Source organism: Cynocephalus volans, chromosome 1 (assembly GCF_027409185.1).
Source record: "Cynocephalus volans isolate mCynVol1 chromosome 1, mCynVol1.pri, whole genome shotgun sequence".
In the NCBI taxonomy this organism is placed as follows: Eukaryota; Metazoa; Chordata; class Mammalia; order Dermoptera; family Cynocephalidae; genus Cynocephalus; species Cynocephalus volans.
The window spans coordinates 122,047,733-122,068,580 of NC_084460.1; the positions used below are offsets into that span (position 1 = coordinate 122,047,733).

General features: G+C 39.4%; 1 protein-coding gene across 8 annotated transcripts in view; it reads left to right on the forward strand.

Annotated features, from left to right (window-relative positions):
- Window positions 1-3,301, forward strand: part of MYLK (myosin light chain kinase) — a 179,610-nt gene extending 176,309 nt beyond the window's left edge. For all 8 annotated transcript variants that reach the window (XM_063075060.1, XM_063075031.1, XM_063075041.1 and 5 more), the window contains one exon: window positions 1,600-3,301. In XM_063075060.1, coding sequence (XP_062931130.1) covers window positions 1,600-1,850 — 251 coding nt within the window. In that variant the 3' untranslated portion in view covers window positions 1,851-3,301. The remainder of the gene's footprint in view (window positions 1-1,599) is intronic.
- Window positions 3,302-20,848: the final 17,547 nt, after the last annotated feature.

Genomic DNA, 20,848 nt, shown 5'->3' on the forward strand with positions numbered 1-20,848 from the left:
AAAGTTGATGACATAAAAAGTCTTTCCACAGATTGCAATATTCTAGAAGGGTAAGGGGCAAGATAAGACAGGCCTCTTTGCTTGAGTCTGTGACTTTCATGTGCCAACCAGCCTGGGGGGTTATCCCCCCATTTTGGTCTGAACAAATAAAGCACAGATATTTATTACGCAACTTTACCAAGGCCACACAGCACAGTACAGTAGTCAGAGCAAACCATGCCTCCCACTTTGTGTGATTCTCCTGCAATGTGACTATATAATGCCTGCTGAGTAAAATAACCCAAAGTTAGGAATGACAGAATAATTTTTTCCCTGCATCTTTATATTATCCAAATACCTTGTAAATGCTTGGCTACCATAATCTTTCTTTTTCCATTCAACTAAAAAAAAAGTCGATGAGCTGCCTTTGATCACAGAAGTTCTCAGATTGGGGATTTGCTGAAGCTCTGGTGCTCCTGCTCCTGATTTTCACCATCACCATTGTCTTCTGAATTTCCTTCCTTTTTCCTTTTTTAATATTTTAAAAATTATTATAGCATAGTGGGTATCATCTTTGTACTTACTTTTCGGGGTTATTTTCTTGGTATTTGTGAAACTTCTGACTGGCATTCTAATGAGAAATTAAAGCATATGAATGCTATTTTGATAAAAACAAAATTCTCCTTGAAAAAAATGTTAGAATTCTTATGTTCTTAAGTATGATTTTTATTCTGGTTGGGGCTACAATTTTTTGTTTGTTTCTGTTTTGTAAAAATACTTCTCTAAAACTTAAGAGCAAGTCACTTGGAATGTATTATATATTTTTAAAGATATATGTACCTATATACACACACAACTATATGCATACACGTACCTCTAAGTATATATGTGAATGTATCCATGCGTATTTTACATCTTTTTACTGTTGAGCTTTGCAGACACATGACTAATCAATGAGGTCCATTTCCAGTTATCTGTATACACGTTACCTGCTTTGGATCAGACTAAGACAGATATTGCTTTCTTTTTGTTAGTAATATTATCAGCTCCTCAAACTTGTGTTTTATATAACTCAGCTTTATTGAGTTATAATTTATATACCATAAAATTCACCCATTTTCAAGTGTACAATTCAGTTATTTTTAGTAAAGTTAGAGTCATGTATCCACCACTACAATACTTTAGAACATTTTCATGACCTCGAGGATCCCTGTGCCCATTTGTCCTCTTATTTTTAATTTAAATTTATTTAAGGTAAACTTTTACACCAGATAAAAAGTGTTATTTTCATCCAAGAAGACACTTAGCTCTAGGTGTGTATTTGGGTTTGGGGCAGTGTTTTAGGTAGTTGCCCAAAGGTGGGATGTGGTGTTTAAGTCCAGCATAGGTGGGAAATGGGACAACTTTAAAATACCGTATTTGGGGTTTTCAGATTACAGTATTTACAGCACATATCCATGTTCTAATGTAGATATCAAAACAACTGCTAAAAGCCAACATCATAGTTTTTTTTCCTTGACCTCCTTAATCAATAGAGATAGCTTAGGAGCTGCTTGCATGAACTGATAAGAAATTTTGAGTAACGGTTTCTACAACTTGTGTTCTCTTCCTGTGACGCAGGATACCCTGACCCTGAGGTCGTCTGGTTCAAAGATGACCAGTCAATCAGGGAGTCCCGCCACTTCCAGATAGACTACGATGAGGATGGGAACTGCTCTTTAATTATCAGCGATGTTTGCGGGGATGACGATGCCAAGTACACCTGCAAGGCTGTCAACAGTCTTGGAGAAGCCACCTGTACAGCAGAGCTCATTGTGGAAACCATGGAGGAAGGGGAAGGGGACGGGGAAGAGGAAGAAGAGGAAGAGTGAGACAAAGCCAGAGAGAAGCAGTTTCTAAGTCATATTAAAAGGACTATTTCTCTAAAGCTCAAAAAACTCAAAATAGTAAAAGCATCTAGTGTGATAGATTATCTGGTTAGGTCATTTAGGGGTTGGTTCTTCAGAACAGCAGTTGATACCTAGCAGCATTATTGATGGGCATTAATTTGAATTAGCTGGCACCTTAAGATACTAGTGCAGCTAGATTTCATTTAGGGAAATCATCAGTAACTTGCCTGACCAATTGATTTTACAGAGAAAGTAACCAAAATAAATATTTATCTGGACAAAGTCATAAATTCCCAACTGAACACACTCATGAAAAATAAGGCCAAAACAAGGGCTCTGAGCCCTGCAGCCAGAGCTCAGCCCCGAGGGTCCCCGGAGAAGGCAGTCCTGTCTCCCCCGCCCCCGGCTCCGGAGAACTGGGTCTTCTCCAGGACCACAGCACTTCATCCTGAAAGCAGCTGAGCCATCCTGACTTATGAGGCACATTTTATTCCAAAGTATGCTGCAGACCCTTCAACTTTCTGTTTGTCTCCCCCATTCTACCTGCCAGTTTTTTGGATCTGAACTCGTCATGAGTTTAATTAAGCACTAAGGACATTATCCTTCTTAGATTCTGAAGACAGGTCCCCCACTCCTGGATGACTCTGGTTTCTTTAGGTAAATAAAATCTACTTTCTTCCAAAATCAGTAGGAAATCTAAACTTATCCCCTCTTTGCATATGTCTAGCAGCTTCAGACATTTGGATAAGAACCCATGGGGGAAAAAAAAATCTTTGCTAATGTGCTTTTCTTCTTAAACCAGGATTCATATTTGTGCTGTTATAGAATATCCGCTCTGCATGTGTGGGAAAGGTTTTTGTGTTTGAACGTAGGGAAAACCAGTTGGCTGAAACGTTAGTCTTAATTATTTATTAGCCACTACGAAAGAGATTTCAACTGGTGAAGAGCTGTAGAACTCCACGTACTTTGGAATCTCCTTCAAGATAGTCTGAGTTTAATGCATCTTCATTCTCAACACTCTCCAAAGAACTCAACCTACCTTGTGGGTTCCACGACATTTTTCTTCTTCAGTGTGCATCAATCATGCCTTGCCCCAGCCTTGAAATATACTCTTAGACCTGATAAATGCACTCAGACTTGCATCTTTAGGAACTGTTAACTTTCTTTCACTACATTGGCACTTAAATTTTTTTCTTTATAAAGCTTTTTGAAGGTCATAAGCAAAGACCATAAACTGATATACCGAATACATTTTCTCTGTGTGCGTGTAACATTCCAAATACTTTTTTTTCTTCTCCACTGTTTGTAAAGTGCAGCAATTTAACATTTCAAGGGACTTTTTAATAGTTCCTTAAGAACCAATTTCAAATTACTTCAGTGCAATCCTACACAGTATCAACATTAGAATTTTGATATTACGTAGCCTTATGTTACCTTCCATTCTATTTTTATCTGCTTTTTGCTGCTAGTTTCAAATTGCCAGTATTTTTCCTTTTTGCTTTTTAAACAGTTACAATATTTTTCATAATAGCCACAGTATTGCCACAGTTTATTATAATAAAACGTTTTTAATTTGATTTAGAGCATTCAAAGCTTTTTTCCCATCACTTTTGTGTTTAGACCATAATTTTTGTGTACATGTGTGGTGTGTGTGTGTGCATGTGTGGTGTATGTGTTTACAGGTTAATATCTTCTTGAAATTGTGTTAATGTTCTCTCATTTTATTATGCCGTCATAATGGTAAATGAGAACACTACAACTGTAGTTAGCTCACAATTTTTAAATAAAGGATACCACAGTGCATGCCATTGGTTCAGTCTTTGCAGACTTCTCTTTCTTTTCATGCCACCAGTTGTAGAGTGTACAGATACATCACAGAAACTAAAAACAAACACTGTGCTGTGTACATGTGAAGAACTAGCTTATGTGGTTGTGTTTTACTAAGGAACAGAATGACTTAGGTACTTCTTGTTTATACAGGTAGCCTCATTTACACAATTAGTTCAGAATTTCTCTTGAGGATCGTTTGGTACTATTACATTCTCAAAGGATATCTTATATAGTATCAGGTCCTCATAATGCTAAAATATATGACATTTTTAACGTGACAAAATCAATATTCTTTACCAGGGCTTGGTTTAAACTGGTGACTTTGGTGCAATTCATTACTGGCAGCCAAGTGCTTTTTCCATGTCTCAATATTATTTGTTTCATCCCACAAAACCTGTGGCTGTTATACCCCAAAAGCAGTGGCAAGGGAGTTCTCACAAGTGTCCCAAACTGTCCTGAGATGGGGCTGGTTGGGATTCCAAAGAAAGAAGTACTAAATGCCAGGGTGATGAGTCCAAGGCATTCATTAGGGGAACTCACTCAGAGTGCTGCAGTGAATCCTCAAGAGGGACAGGCAGAGAAAGAAATGTTCTGCCTACGTATGTCCACAGCAAGTGGGCCAGGGTAAGGAGTTCATATGAGAGTTTAAGGAATTTGGCTCAGGACTGGCACCAGTTTCTTTCAGTATTATGAGCAACAAGCTGGATACCTTTATCAGGGCCTGGGAATGTTCAAGGCCCTGGTTTTGTTTCACGTCTGCTGGGAGGAACCTGCAGCTGGCTGGCTCACAGAAGGATTGAGGCGTTTTGTGATATTCAGTTGTTATGACACAGAGATCGGGGGGAACTGGGGGAACCCTACAATATTGAAGCATTTGTTATCAGGAAACTTGCACCTGCTTCATAGGAAGTCTGTCACCAGATATCAGATGGTGAGTCCTTCATGTCTTGAGTTGTCAAACAATACTGTAGATATTCTAGAAAGAATTCAAAACATGCTGTTCTACAGTGTAATCTGGAAAGAAAGAATCCATTGTCCAGATAATATTTAAATTTTGTCATTTTTTTAAGGCAACCACAATCTACAAATATTACTTAGAGGAACTTTTATTTTTAAAGAAAAACTTTTTATTCCTTGCTAGTGAAAAATATACAATATATATTCTGCACTAGAAAAAATAAATACTTTTTCTTCCATTCATTTTCATCCCAAACATATAAAAAACAGTCCACTGATGGTTCCTTACATTGCAGATCTTATTAAAAAATATTTCTATGTGTAATTAAAAAGATATACTGTAGTCAGTTCTACATTTCTATAAAGACTTTATCAAAATGTTTCAATCTTTTTGCTTCACATCTCACCTGCTTTTGATAAATCTGTGCTAATGAGTATCAAGGAGGTAATGGATAATTGAACTCTGAAGAAAATTCTCTACTAGTCAAGAAAACACAATAGTACTACTTTCTTTATCCTTTAATACCTCCTTCTCTGTCCAGTCATGCATCACTTAATGACGGGGACACATTCTGAGAAATGCATCATTTGGCGATTCTGTCACTATGAACATCATAGTACGTACTTACACAAACCTAGGTGGTACAGCCTAGGCTACAAACCTGTACAGCTTGTTACTATACTGAATGCTGTAGGCAAGTGTAACACAATGGTATTTGTGTATCTAAACATATCTAAACAAAAGGTACAGTAAGAATATGGTATTATAATCTTATGGGACCACTGTCATAGGTGCAGTCCGTCACTGACCGAGACGTTATGTGGTGCATTTTGTATTTTGAAAGGGGGGGCTGATGTCTGTGGCAGTCGTTACTGAGGCTCTCTGCCCCCAGCACACAGTTAGGCCTTCAGTCCTGGCTCCCTGGTTAGGTGGGGTCCTCTCACTAGTCCTGGTCAGTGAGCTGTGAGCAGAAGTGATGTGTGTCGCTTCTGCACCAGAGCATTTAAATGCTGGTGCAAGACTGTCCGTGATGACTGGCAACATGTGAGATGGTGTCTGCTGTATTCATCTGGGTCGCCAGCCGACCCAAAATGGACACACAACACAAACAAGAAATAAACCTTTGTTCTTTTTAACCACCAAGATTTTAGGGTTCTTTGTGGCTACGACATAACCTGGACTGTCCTGATACAAGTTCATCACCATATTCTAGATCTGTGCTGACCAAAACGGTAGCCGCTAGTCACAAGTGGCTATTTACATTTAAATTAATTAGAATAAAAATTCAGTTCCTCTGTTGCATGAACTACATTACAAGGGCTCAATAGTCATACGTAATAGGTACTGTATTGGACAGCACAGATTAGAACTTTCTGTGAAGTTCTATTAGCACTGTCCTGATGGACTAGGAGGAAAAGAGAAGCTCCAAATTTTACCTTAACTATGCACATCAATTTTCAAATTATTATGAAATTAAAATCTTGTGTAAAATCGGTCTAGAGAGTATGATCTATAGTTTCATCAATTGTATTAGGTAATATAGACTCAATACTGAGGTAATGTTCTTAATTCATTATTCACATTCATATATAATTTTTCACTTCTTTTCACATTTTAAAAGTACCAGTTTTGTTAGCTTGTCAGAGTTAGCTTGGCTTTAAACTAATCACACTTAATCTTAATCCCCAAAAGTTTCCTAAGTTGAAAAGCTGATTCACATTGACATATTTCTGACTGCATATTAACCACGGCACAAACAGGGCTCTGAGAAAAGACTGAGTAGACATCTTTTCCAAATTATCTAGAAAGCGCAAAACTAAAGTTCCTATTTTCCAGTGAACCAGTAGATCGAGAGTTTAGGAAATAGGAGGCCACCACAGTAGAGGGAAGGCCAAGGAGGAAATGAAGACAAACAGTAATTTTGTATGCCTAGAAACTTCCCTTAAACTAATAGTAAAGGAATACTTTTTTAAAAAAGCTATAAACCCTTCTGGGGAAAAATGATTAAAAAAAAAAAAAACCAAAGTGTTTTTTCTATTTTCTCATGCTACAATCAACACAGAAGACTGTGACCAAATGTGTGTGGGGTTTTCCCACCAGCAAGCAAGCAAGCAATTCTGGAGCACACACCAGCTCAGTGTCCTCTAATTCAATTCTGATTCTATCTACCTGGAGCCCAGAGCTGAGGGCTCAGTCCCCAAGATTGCCCGCACTTCAGACACCATCGCAAGTCTAGGCCTCCAGAACTTCTGAACACCGGCTAAAATCTGGGTTCCTGAGACCACTGCCCTCCTCTGGGTTTGATTAATTTGCTAGAGTGGCTCACAGAACTCAGGGAAATACTTTCTTATGCTTACTGGTTTATTATAAAGGATATCACAAAGGATACAGCAAAGAGATACACAAGGTGAGGAATGCAGGAAGGGGCACAGAGCTTCCATGCCGTCCCTGGGCATGCCACCTTTCAGGAACCTCCACGTGTTCAGCTTTCCAGAAGCTCTCCAAACCCTGTCCTCTGGGTTTTTATGGAAGCTTCATTACTCAGGCATGACTGGTTACATCATTGGCCATTGTGATCAATTTAACCTTCAGCCCATCTCCCCTTCCCAGAGGTTGGGGTTGGGGCTGAAAGTCCCAACCCTCTAATTGTGCCTTGGTCTTTTCAGTGACCAGCTCCCATCCTGAAGCTACCTGGGGGCTGCCAGCCATCAGTCAACTCATTAGCATACAGAAAACCACTCATCACTCTGGAGATTCTTAAGATTTTAGGAGTTCTATGCCAGAAGATGGATGAAATCCAAATATACATTTCACAGTATAATACCTTCAAATATGAAGACAAATATGGGAGATAGATTAAAAATATCAGAATTTTGGAAGATGGAAAAACAAGGAGTAGGTAGCCAACTTAGAGCAGAGAAGCTGAAACTAACTTCCTGCAGAGGAGGAGGACAAGTTGGTTTGCCCTGAAGAAACCCCAACGGTTAGAGACCGGAGGAACCAGGTACCTACGAAAGGGAGCCTCACGGGACTGTAAGACAGCAACTCACAGATGCAAACCAAGGTCTTTAAGGTCAAAGCAGGTCAAATGTTCAACTAGGAGATCAAGACGGAGGAAGGGATTACTAGGAGTTAGGACAGACAAGGGTCCAGAATGCAGGAGGTGAGTCTGAACATGTCAATAGAATCCTCATCAAAGTGCAGAAAAGAGCCAATCCTAGAAAGGCATTTCCTTGCTTAAGGCATTTTAAAGACAGATTTGCTTCCCTTCTTTAAAGTTAAATTGGTTGTCCAAGAAACCATATCATTTAGACTTTCAAAAATTTACCCTCTGAATGAATATCTTACATTCATTTATTTAAAGTAGATAGTCAGCTCATCTCCATTTAATCCAATTTGCCTGACTTCACCACACTTTTCATTCCCTCTGAAATAGATTAACTGATGCCCACATACGTGTTCCAACTGGGTCGCATACTTACTGAAAGTCAACAGCTTTGTTCCTAAACTTATTTATGTCAGTTGTATTTGTCATCGTAATTACATAATTAGTATTACATAAAGCAACAAAAATTGAGTGCTAAAGAGAAGAACAGTTGTTTCTATGGGAGCTAAATTGAGACTACTGGTCATACATGGCAGATCGGCCACCTGCGTTACCTCCTGCCTCTCCCCAAACCTTACTAATATGAAAGTAAAGGAACAAAAGGCATAACCCACAGGGCACACAATGAGAGAAGAGATACAACAGTCTTGAGTAGTTGACAAAATTTTGGGATAGACTAATTCGTAATTAATTTTAAATTTCAACTTTTTCCACTCTGCAAAAGTCTGCAGGTGAGAAAACTTCAAAAAGCAAGGTGATTCCTACCAAAGAATTAGCAAAAGTAGGGGAGCTAGACATTCTCCCCACCTCCAACTTCTGCTCTAGCCTATATGGCCAGCTAACAGTCCCTCCTCCAACCTTGGCATAAAAGGGGGTCTTTTAAAGTTGGCCAACAGGCACAACTGAGGGGGGGAGGGAGGCAACTCAGAAAATGCAGGCATGGGGGGAAAGGCTGCATACCAAACCTTGAGACGCCAGCCCTCTCCCACTGCTTGGCTGCCAGAACTATGACTACCAGGCAGGACTGGCTACAGAATTTGCAAGACCCAGTGCAAAATGGAAAATGTGGGACCCCTTGTTAAAAAAAAGTATTAAAAATTTCAAGACAGCGACAGCAGAGCATTAAACCGAGTGTGAGCTCCTTGTAAATTTGGGGCCCTGTGCAGCTGCCTAGGTTGCACGCCCAAGAAGCCAGCCCTGTTTCAGGTTATTCCTGCATGGGCAAAAGATTGGAGGATTTTTCTTGGAAAACTGGGCAGTCCAGAGAAATGACCCACATACGTGTCATATGGGAATTTTTCTTTCTTTCTTTCTTTCTTTTTTTGGTGGCTGGCTAGTAAGGGATTGAACCCTGGACCTTGGTGTTACCAACACCACGCTCTAACCAACTGAGTTAACTGGCCGGATGGAATTTCTCAATAAAACAGTTTGATTCTCATCATATTGTCAATGTGGTTATTTTATGCATTTGAAGGGATTTTTGTGCATAAAAAATTCTATTAAATTATTCAGAGACCATTATGCTCTTTTGGATTAATATTTTACCTATTGCAAATTTTAAAACATAGTTCTTCCTTAAACATTTAAATTCAATTTCCAGATCTGATTTGGTAGATTTATAAATTTACCAAAATTTAATACTTACTTTAAAGGGGGCTTTTAGCACCTAATTAATTCCATTAAACATTTTATTTTATTTATTTATTTATTTTGTCTTTTTCGTGACCGGTACTCAGCCAGTGAGAGTGCACCGGCCATTCCTATATAGGATCCGAACCCGTGGTGGGATCGTCGCTGCGCTCCCAGCGCTGCACTCTCCCGAGTGCAGCCACGGGCTCGGCCCTCCATAAACATTTTAAAACCGCATTTATAAATGTAATGAACACATTTAATTTTCATTTTAAATTCTTCAATTGTCTTATAACAAAACTTCCCAAGAAAAGTCCCCAACCAAGATCAAGGTGAACCTTGATCCTCTTACTGGACAGCCACCAAAAACAAACAACAACAAAAAAGAAAAGCTCCTAGCAAATACCTTCTGAAATAAACTGTCTCATAAATTAAATTTATAGAGTGGAACTTAATTTATCCTAAATGGTACAATACTATTATAAACTTAGTAAGAGTTAAACTCTGGATCCCAAATCTAAATCAATTACACTATTTATATTTTAAATTGGAATCACAGGCTAATCTGTTTCTAATATGCCTAAATCTCTTAAACATTAGAAATTCCTAAAATAAGAACATTTACTAAAATTTTTTTGTACCTGTGAAATGGGAAGAAAAAAATAAAAAAGTAAAAATTTTAAAATTTAATTAAAAAAATAATTTTATTAAAATTTAATACCATAGGTTTGATTTACTTCATTACTTTACTAAATTCTAAATTTTATAAAGTTAAGGAAATATAGGGCTGGCCCGTGGCTCACTTGGGAGAATGTGGTGTTGATAACACCAAGGCCACGGGTTCAGATCCCTATATAGGGATGGCCGGTTAGCTCACTTGGGAGAGCGTGGTGCTGACAACACCAAGTCAAGGGTTAAGATCCCCTTAGCAGTCATCTTTTTTTTTTTAAAAAAGAAAGAAATATATTCACCTGAAGGAATATTACCTTCTCAGCTGGCTGAGTTTGCTCTTTAACCAGAGACTTAAGCTTGGCCTGACACCTGTAGCTATGACACCCCGGTAATATTTCTTGTGACTCCAATTGCCACATTAAGTTCCTTTTGGCAGTCACTATGATAGACTCTAAAATCCAGTCCTTGGGCTTAAGTCTTAAATGTTCCCTTATTCTTAGAAGTCTGCAAGCCCAAATAAGATTGTAGTTAACTTCCTTCATCACTTTATTAGTTTTACATTTCTTTAGTTCTTTTTAGGTATCTAATGTTTCCCATCTACCTTTTGAAGATGGCCATTCCATTGGATTCTTAAGATTCTTTTTCTTTGGTTTTTTTTTTTAGCAGCTGGCTAGTAAGGTGATTCTAACCCTTGACCTTGGTGTTGTAGCACTGTGCTCTAACCAACCAAACTAACCTGCCAGCCCATATATCCTTAGATTCTTATGTAAGTCTACTGAAATCTTTTTGGACTTGGTAGAATCCCAAAATGTTTTCATAACTTCATTCTGGTAGGGCCTCACCCCTGTAGACATTAAAATGATATCCAATTGAATTCTGCATATAATGAATTTGTCTGATGGCACTAAGGTCATTTTAATGACCCCAAGCATTCTACAGCAAGGCCCACAGTCAACAAGCCCCCCTAGACACAGGTTCAGTTTTTAGTGCCTCACTCTTAAATACGTAGGCAACAGCCAAATACTATCAGATATTTGAGGAAAGTCTCTAACACAAAAGACAAAGAAGACAACAAACATTAAAAACAACCTGGAAGAAATAAAGACCATGTAGAGAGGAGAAGAAAACAATAATTAACATTCTCAAAGAGATACAAGAAAATGTTACACCAAGAAACAAAAACAAGATGTTATTTACGAAAATTAAAAATTAAAGGGGCCGAGCCCGTGGTGCACTCGGGAGAGTGCGGCGCTGGGGGCGCGGCGACGCTCCTGCCGTGGGTTCGGATCCTATATGGGACTGGCCGGTGCACTCACTGGCTGAGTGCCGGTCACAGAAGAGACAAAAAAAAAAAAAAAAAAAATTAAAGAAGTAGTCTAAGAAGTAGGTTGGATGAAATTATAGAAATCTCTCAGAAAGAAGAACAAGACAATGAATAATAGGAGAGAAAAGATAAGAGGATCAAAAAGGTTCAATGTGCAAACAGGATACTAGAGAAAACAGAGCAGTATTTTTTAGTTTTCTAGGTCAGTGGTTTGGGACTTTGGGGGCTCTGCAAGACCATTTGGGGGAACATGAAGTCAATGTTATTTTAATAATAATACTAACTTGTTATTTGCCCTTTTCACCCTCTTTCACCCACAAAGGTAGAGGGGAGTTTTCCAGAGGCTACCTGATGTGCGATGTCATCATTCCCAGGACTTATGTTTTTCTCATGACTTAAAATTTTCTTCGTTCTAGTTTCTAATATGACAAATATCAAATAGTTATAAGCCACATAAATAAAAGCTCTTTAGGATCCTCAATAATGTTTAAGAGTTTGAGAACCACTATTCTAGGTGATGATTTAATCCTAAATACAGCTGGGCGGGAAGACATCAGTTCGAAGATCCCAGGCAGCACCCAACTGTTACCCATGTTACTCTTGTCTCCTATTCCTTCTCTTTGAGCTTCCCACCAAAAATTCTACTCATGCAAAAACATCACAGAACTTACTGACTGTGTAAGGGAGATAGATAAGGGAATTTACATCAATCAGGATTTCGCTTGAAAATCCTCCCCAGACCTGTCTCTTCTAAGTTTCTCCTCTTCTCTTTACTTTTCTCCCATGCTGTCCTTTAATATCATTTTTTTCTCTCACCATCTTACCTCCACCTTTTGTAGGGTAGTTTAAGTACTTCCAAGATTTACCTAAACTAGCAAAACAAAACAAAAAACATGGTACAAAACTGTGCTATGTACCCTAAGTGAATTATTGTGCAGTATATGCATGTATTAAAACAACACGCTGTAACCCACAAATATGTATAAATAAGTGTTTGAAATTTAATAAAAATAAACCCCCAAAAAACAAAAAACCCACAACACTGATATCCACCTTCATTAAAGACAGAAAGACAAAGAGGGATTATACAATAGTTTTTGATAGTTACAGAAAAAATTTTAATCACAAAAATCACTACATTCATTGGAGAAAAAGCAAAATGCATAGAAACAAAAAGAACATTGTAAAACAACTGACGTACTTACCCACCCAAATATAAGCACTATTGATATTTGGTATATTCCCTTCTAGATATTTTTCTCCATGGAAGTATACCTACACCTAATTGTTATAAAAATGGGATCTAACTACATGCCATGTATAATCCACTTTTTTACTTAAAATGTTCTAAACAATTTCCATGTCACATATACCTCTGCAATATTATTTGCCCTGACTTTTTAATTAAAATGTTTTCAAACTTAGAGAAAATGTGATAGAATAGTTTCTGAACACTCTTTACCCTGCATGTAGCATCACTGTTGGGAGATGACTTACCCTGAACATCTTACTTCTCTACATGGTTTGGGTCCTCTGATCTAAAGTATTTACGATTAAAAACTGTTTGTATAAAGAGACATTCCAGGATAATAAAGCTTAAACATGTTTCCCTCCCTTGAGATGTCCAGGAGAGTAAAGAGAAAGAACTGTCCTTCCCCTCCTGGAGAAGACTTGCTTACATTCCAGAATAAGAAGAGGTTTCTCTCTCTGTGGGGGGAGGAGGATGGGCAGGTTGCCAGCAGTTGTAAGATCAGAGTTTCCTAATTTGGGGGTTCTTCTTCTGTAATGTACCCACCACATGTGCAGGTACCATCTGACCATCAGGATGTGTGGGTAGGGCATAGGAACCCACATAAGATGATGCTCTGGCTGCTGCTTTTGTCATGAATGCTAAACAGGTCTTGTTTCTGAATCGGAGGCCTCATTTTTTCAGTATATTCTATGTGTGTCTACGGCAAGCTGACTTTTCATTGACATACTTGTGAGTAAAACTCTTAGGCTCTTCATAGCTCTGACTCACCAATCACTTGATTTTGCCAGAGGCTCCAGGAGAGATCTACCAGCAGCAGAGACTTGGGAGCAAAAGAGTCCCAATGGCCACTTGCCTCTTGCAGCTGGAGTCCTCTCTGGTGCCCAAAGCTTTCCAATTTTTGCCAGTAATTAAATTAGGCTCTCAAATTCCAGTGTCATAGAAATGGATAACTAGCACAATAAAGGTCAGAGACACAGGATGGCAGATACTTATCATGCCTCACTATTACATTACATATGACCACAGTTAAAGACATACAAAGCTACAAAACGTATATGCACACCCAGAAACACACAAAAGACAAAGACAAGTGGCCACAACAAATTTCCAAACAATTCCAAACCAAAGGACCCGACGATGTCTTGTGCTCCTGGACTTGGGAAGTAGTGCTGCATCCAGCCTTCCACAAAGTCCCTAAATCAGAGCTCTGATACCAAAATGCAAAACAAGACTCACAACAACATAAACTCACGAGGTTAATATAAAGACAAACACAAAGACAATACACAAGTTTGGCCACCAAGGGAGGCCACCAAGTGGACCACAGCAATGCCTTGGGGGTCCAGAGAAGAGGCGTTGCGACCGCGTCCAGTCTGGCCTGATCCACACCAAAAGAGTTGACTCACCCAAATCTAGAGGCGCTGGAAAATCCTAAGCTGGCCAGCAGAAGATCTTGTGCCTCCGGGGCTGAGGAATGTCTTCTCAGGAGCTTCCCCCTAGAGACTTCATAGTGTGGGGAAAAATCCCAGCACTGTGGGATTGGTCCCCAAGGGGTAATGGTGATCCCGGACGAGCCCCCCAAATGTTATAGGTGTTGGGAGAAATCACCCTCGGAGACTGATATGGAAAAAATAAAACTTTATTGCCAGCAGCCGGGACTGTAGTAGCCAATTCAGAGTGCAGCACTGAGCCATTTTTACTTTCGGTTTTTACAGCTGCAAGCGCGGCAACTCGGTCGCGCCAATTGGTCGCCCGATCACTGTGCTAGGAGTTATTAGCCAATGCAAGCAAGCCAACAGTACATAAGCTAATTTTGTGGTTAGCATGGCCCCTCCCAGCCCCTCCCACATTTTCCCGCCTGAGTTTTTACAAAATGGAGGGGTTTTCTTAAAATGGCGCCAGTCCCGTCAACAGCAGAAACATCATTTCAGATAGAGAAACTAGCTCATCAGCCAAATGGGAACCCAAATGTTTGCTGTCTTCATTGTTGGTCAGGCACCCAAAAACATACCCTTGTAGGGCTCTCTGATGATGGTCAGGTGGGAGACATCAGTGGGGTCATTCTGCACCCTCCTGAATTATAGACAGCTGTTTGGCCTGTAGTGCAGCTGTCTGGTGGAATCAGAATTCCACCTCCCTCCCCATGCCCAATCACAGGCAGAGAAACTAGAAAACAGAAACAATGTTGCACTGCAAGGCGAAGGAAGAGACAGCCTGGCTGCCTTTCAATTCAGCGACTCTGTGCACAATCTCCTGTCCCCAAGTAAAAGCATGGCCCAGTGAATTTCACAGATATTAACTAATCATATTACTCTTTTCTCTTCTATGTGGATAGGCAGAGGACAGACATGTTTATTTCTGATATTCCCTGTGACAGGTGTTTTTCATATTTGGCCTCCCATTATCTAAACACACTTCCTATTTGGAGAGAATTCCAATGAAGAAACTCAAGTGTGGGCAAATAGCCCCTTTTTCTGCTCCGTTGTTTCTAGAATTTGGGAATGGGAACTTCCAATCAGATGCTTCTACCTAAGACCTTGACACTGGAGTAACACAGAAAAGCAAATGGCAATTTAGAAATTTCCAGGGGTGGTAGACGAAGCAATAAGTGCAGTATCCAGTGTCCAGTAGTGGCTGTACCAATGAAAGACACTGTTGGATACTAACCAGATTCTTCCGGCGTACTGATTTGGTCTCTATTTTTGGCTGCCTAATTTCCCATGGTCCTGTCCATGTTCCAAACCTCATTCTTCAGCTTTTCCATCAATTTTTTGAGCTATCCAATGCCTTTTCAATAAATTCCTTTCCTCTCTAACTAACCAGAGTTAGTCTCCATTGTTAGGAGACTGGAAATCTGATTAATACATAAATCTTTTATGTGGAAGTTGCCCTTTCTATGGAGAAAAAAAGAGAAGGAGGACTACTTCACCTCTAGTCCAGAAGTATCCACTACCTTGACTTTTGCAGTAAACGTTTCATGGCTTTTCCTTATAGTCTTACCATCAATGTCTGTAGTCAGGGGAATGAGGATCCTATGGTACAAGATACAGCCCCTGTCTCTCAACAGGGCATCCTATAAAAAGAGGTGCCAGTGGCTCTGGCCCATAACATCTGTACTACACCCAGATTAACTATACAATAGCTCCCTAGATAATCATGTTGCAGACCATCCTATTTCCTATTAGCACGATTCCTCTTTACTTTCAATTTGTTATATAACACCTATGTATATTTAACCTATAAGGTATATCTAAGATATAAAGTATATGTTAAGTTATGAGCATGAAAATGAAATGAACACCTGTGGACCCACACTTAACTCAAGAACTTCACCAAGAAGGTGAAGCTACCTGTGCGTTTTTCGTGGATGTCATACCCTTGCCTCGCCTTGTGCTTATCACTCCTTTTTTTTTGTTGTTGTTGTTGTTGTCTTTTTTGTCACCGGTAAGGGGATCGCAACCCTTGGCTTGGTGTCGCCCGCACCACGCTCAGCCCGTGAGTGCACCAGCCATTCCTATATAGGATCCGAACCCGCGGCGGGAGCGCTACTGCACTCCCAAGCACTGCACTCTCCCAAGTGCGCCACGGGGCTGGCCCTATCACTCCTTTTTTTATAAACAATTTTGTCATGAAATATGTCAACATGCATAAAGTGCCTGAAACATAAATATACATCTTAATGAATCATCACAAAGGGAAAACCTATATAACAAATACCCACATCAGGAAAGAAAACATTTCCATTACTCCTAGAACCTATCCTCCTCCCCTCCCCTGTTCCCTGATATTTGTCTCCTCTTGGTCATAAACTTCCATATCCTGACGTATCTGATAATAATTCTTTGCTTTTCCATATAGTTTTACCATCTGCATATGTATTCCTAAACAATATAACTTGGTTTAGCCTGATTTTGAACTTTAGATGAACAATAACATTGTGTATTTTCTTTTGTGCCTTGCTCCTTTCACTCACTATTGCGTTTATGAGAGTCATCATGTTGCTGAGTAGAGCTGCAGCTTGTTATTTGCATTGCTGTCAAGTAGCCCATTGTAGGGATATAGCACAATTTATTTATTTATTCTACTGTAGACAGACGCCAGTGTCCAGCTATGATGAACAATGCTGCTTTGAATATCCTGCTGTTTGTATCCTAGGGGTTTCTTTAAAGGCATCTACCTGGCAGTAGAATAACAATCACAGGATATGTGTATCTTCAGCTTTACTAGATAATGCCAAACTGCTTTCCAAAGTGAACACGCCAATTAACCACCAGCAGTCTACAGAGTTTCTGCTGCACTACACCCTCATCAACAATTGTTGTTGTCAAAATGTTTAATTTTAGCAAATCTAGAGGATGGTTAATGATATGTCACTGTGGTTGTAATTTGCATTTCCCTGATTAATAATGAGGCTGAGTATAATTGTATATGCTTATTGGTCATCTGTATATATATATATATATATATTTTTTTTTTTTTTTTTTGGTGAAGTCCCTGTTCAAGTCTTTTGACCACATTTTCTTTTCCTTTTTTTCCCCCCACATTTTCATTGTGATTGTCTCATTAATCTGAAGTTTTCATGTTGTTCTGGAGGGTAATTCTTTATTAGTTACATGTGTGGCAAATATCTTCTCCTACTCTGTACCTTTTTTGGTTTGTTTTATGTTATCTTTTGATGAATAGAAGTTCTTTATTATAATAGAGTCAACTGTATCAATCTTTCCATTTATGGTTGGTAATTTTGATAACTACTTTTAAATTTCCTTCTCTGGGCGGGCCAGTTAGCTCTGTTAGTTGGTGCATGGTGCTGATAACACTGAGGTCCAGGGTTCAATCCCTGTACTGGTCAGGCACCAAAAAAATAAGTAAATAAAATAAAATGAAATTCTTTCTCTACTTTTGAGGCCATAAAGACATTCTCCCATATTAATTTCTAAAAGCTATAAATGTCTTTCATATTTAAGCCTAACAATGATTTTTGTGTATGATGTGAGATAGGGAAAATTTTTTTCCCATATGTATAACCAAATATCTCAACAGCATTTATTAAAAAGTCCATTATGTCTGTGCTGTGTCTCTCTCATACACAAAGTATCTATATATGTGTGGGTCTGTTTCTGGGCTTTCTATTCTGTTCCATTGGTCTCTTTGCCATCCCTATGCCAATACCACACTGTTTTAATTACTATAATTTATAATAAATCTTGATATCTCATAAAGCAAGTTTTCCCAATGCCTTGGCAATTGGGGGACTACTACGTTTCCATATAGAATTTTAATCTGCTTGTTAAATTCCATAAAAACAAAAACAAACAACAAAAACCACTTGAAATTTTGATTAAGATTACATACAATGTCTAAATCAATTAGGAGAGAATAGTCATCTTTATTGTATTGAGTCTTTCAACCCACAAACTCAGTAACTGTCCATTTATTTAGGTCTTCTTTAATGTCATCAAATAAAGTTTTATAATTCTCTACACAGACTGGCACATTAGCACAGAGACCATATAATTATGCATACACATTTAAAATTGTTAGGTTCTCCTGGTGAACTGAACTTTCATCATCATGAAAGGTTTTATTTCTAGTAATGCTTTTTGACTAATGTGAGGAAAATAGAGTAGTCAGGCCCCCTTGCCTTAGGTCCAGTTGGGGGTGGTGCAGCACTTTTTTTTTTTAAACAAGTTGTGTGCAGATGGAGTTAGTGCGCATGGGTGCCCCTTTATCTTTTTTCTTTTTTTTTTTTTTTGTCTTTTTCGTGACCGGCACTCAGCCAGTGAGTGTACTGGCCATTCCTATATAGGATCCGAACCCGCGGCGGGAGCGTCGCCGCCCTCCCAGCGCCACACTCTCCCGAGTGCGCCACGGGCTCGGCCCCCCCTTTATCTTTTTAGCTTGTTGCTATTCCTGTGTGTTCTTCAGTGTGTGAAGCACCTGCTTGGCAGAGCTCCTGTCTAAAAATAGAGCATGTTTACTTTCCTGGCAGCTGTTCAGTTTTTTCTTTGGACTTTGCTGCAGCTGCTCAGTTTCTCTTTGGACTGCCTAGCTCTTAGACCTGTGTGTGCTGAATAAATACTATTCTCTCTTCAACCAAGGCTCCAAGGACCTTTTTCCTGTTACCTAACTCGTAGACCTGTGTTTGAAGGGTTTGTGACCCAGTCTAGACAATGGGCTCGAGGGGTCTGTGAGCTCCAGACCCAGCCCTAGCTCTACAACTAATATCAATGTGGATATATTAGCTGTATTAGTTTCCAATTGCTGCCATAACAATTACCACAAGCTTAGTGACTTAACACAAATTTATTATCTTACAGTTCTGTAGGTCAGAAGTCTGACAAAGGTTTCATTGGGCTAAATCAAAGGAAGAATCCATTTCTTTGCCTTTCTAGATCCTATAAGCCCCCTTCTTCCATCTTCAAAGCTAGAAACATTGTATCTCTCTCTGCCTTTCTTCTGTAGTCATGTGCCCCTCTGACTGACTCTCCATCTCTTCTTCTGCCCCTCTCTTCCACTTTTAAGGACCCTTGTGATTACATTCAGGTCTGCCCATATAATCCAGAATAATTTCATCTCAAGGTCCTCGACTTATCACAATTACAAAGTCTGAGGAATGTGCTAAGACCTCAGAGAGGTCTATGTTTACTTAGACCTCTCTATGCTTAATGTCCACAGTTGTTTTTTGTGTTTTTTTAAAGATTATGATAATAAGTTTAATAAAGATACAGATTTGAATAATACAATGAATCTCAGTTGTTCTTTGAATGTTGCTATTCCCTCACACTATGCTGTAAGATATTTAGAAGCAGATAATATGCATTCAGTATCTGTTGTTTTTAGCTGCTGTATTAGTTTTCTGTGGAAGTTGTAACAAATTACCACAAACTGGTGGCTTAAAACAAATTTGTTCTCTCACAACTCAGAATTTTTAAATTAAGTTATCAGCAGGACCTCACTCCCTCTGGCTCTAAGGGAAAATCCATCTTCCAGATTCTGGTGGCTGTCAGCATTCCTTACCTTGTGGTTGTTTCATTCCAATCTCTGCCTCCTTGGTCATATTGCCTCCTCCTTGTCTGTCTGTCTCTTTCTCTTTTGTGCATTTACTTTGTTAGGATATATATGGTTGCATTTAAGGCCCACCAGGATAATCCAGTATTATCTTCTCATCACAAGATCCTTAACTTAAATACATCTGCAAAACTCTTTTTCCAAATATGGTATATTAGTCTATTTCTATTGCTTAAAACATAAATACCTGAAACTGGGTAATTTGTAAGAAAACAAAATTTATTGCTTGCAGTTTCAGAGGCTGGGAAGTCCAAAGTCCAGGGCACACAACAGGTGAGGGTCTTCCTTAGCAGTGGCTTCAGCAACATAGGGTATCACATTGCAAGATGGCGGAAGCAGAGACAGAGACTCTCATGTGCTGCCCTTTTAAAGCCCTCAGAACCATATCCATGACCACCATTCACTAAGGCATGGTCCTCACGATCTAATCACCTCTTCAAGGCCTCAACTTTCAATTACCATAAGAGGATTTCCCATCCTAAACAGTTACAGTGGTGATTAACCTTCAATAACTTTGGGGGACTGCATATGGTAACTGTTGTGTAATCCTGCCAACGACGCCAATTGTAGAGCTAGGGCTAGGGTCTGGAGCTCACAGACCCCTCGAGCCCATTCACAAACCCTTCACATGCAGGTCTACGAGCTAGGTAACTGGACAAAATGGTCCTTGGAGCCTTGGCTGAAGAAGGAATAGTCTTTATTCAGCACACACAACACTATGAGCTAAGCAGTCCACAGAGAAACTCAGAAACTCAACTGCTACCAGCAAGGTTGAAAGTAAAACTGAAACTGAGCAGCTGCAAGCAGAGTAAACATGCTCTATTTTTAGATGCTTAGATGCCAGCTCTGCTGGCCAGCCCTGCTTCATAAACTGAAGAACACACAATAGCAACACAACTAGAAAGATACATGGGTGCACATGCACACTAACTTCACCCACACACAACTTGTTTACAAGAAATGTGCTGCACGACCCCCAACCAGACCTGAGTCGACGGAGTCTGACTAAACTATTCTATTTTCCCCACAGTAACATTCACAGGTCCCAGGTATTTGATATCAATATCTTTTGCTGAACTGTTTTTCAGCCTACCATACCTGCCCAGCATCCATCACCTCCTTCTGGAAACAACATCCTCTC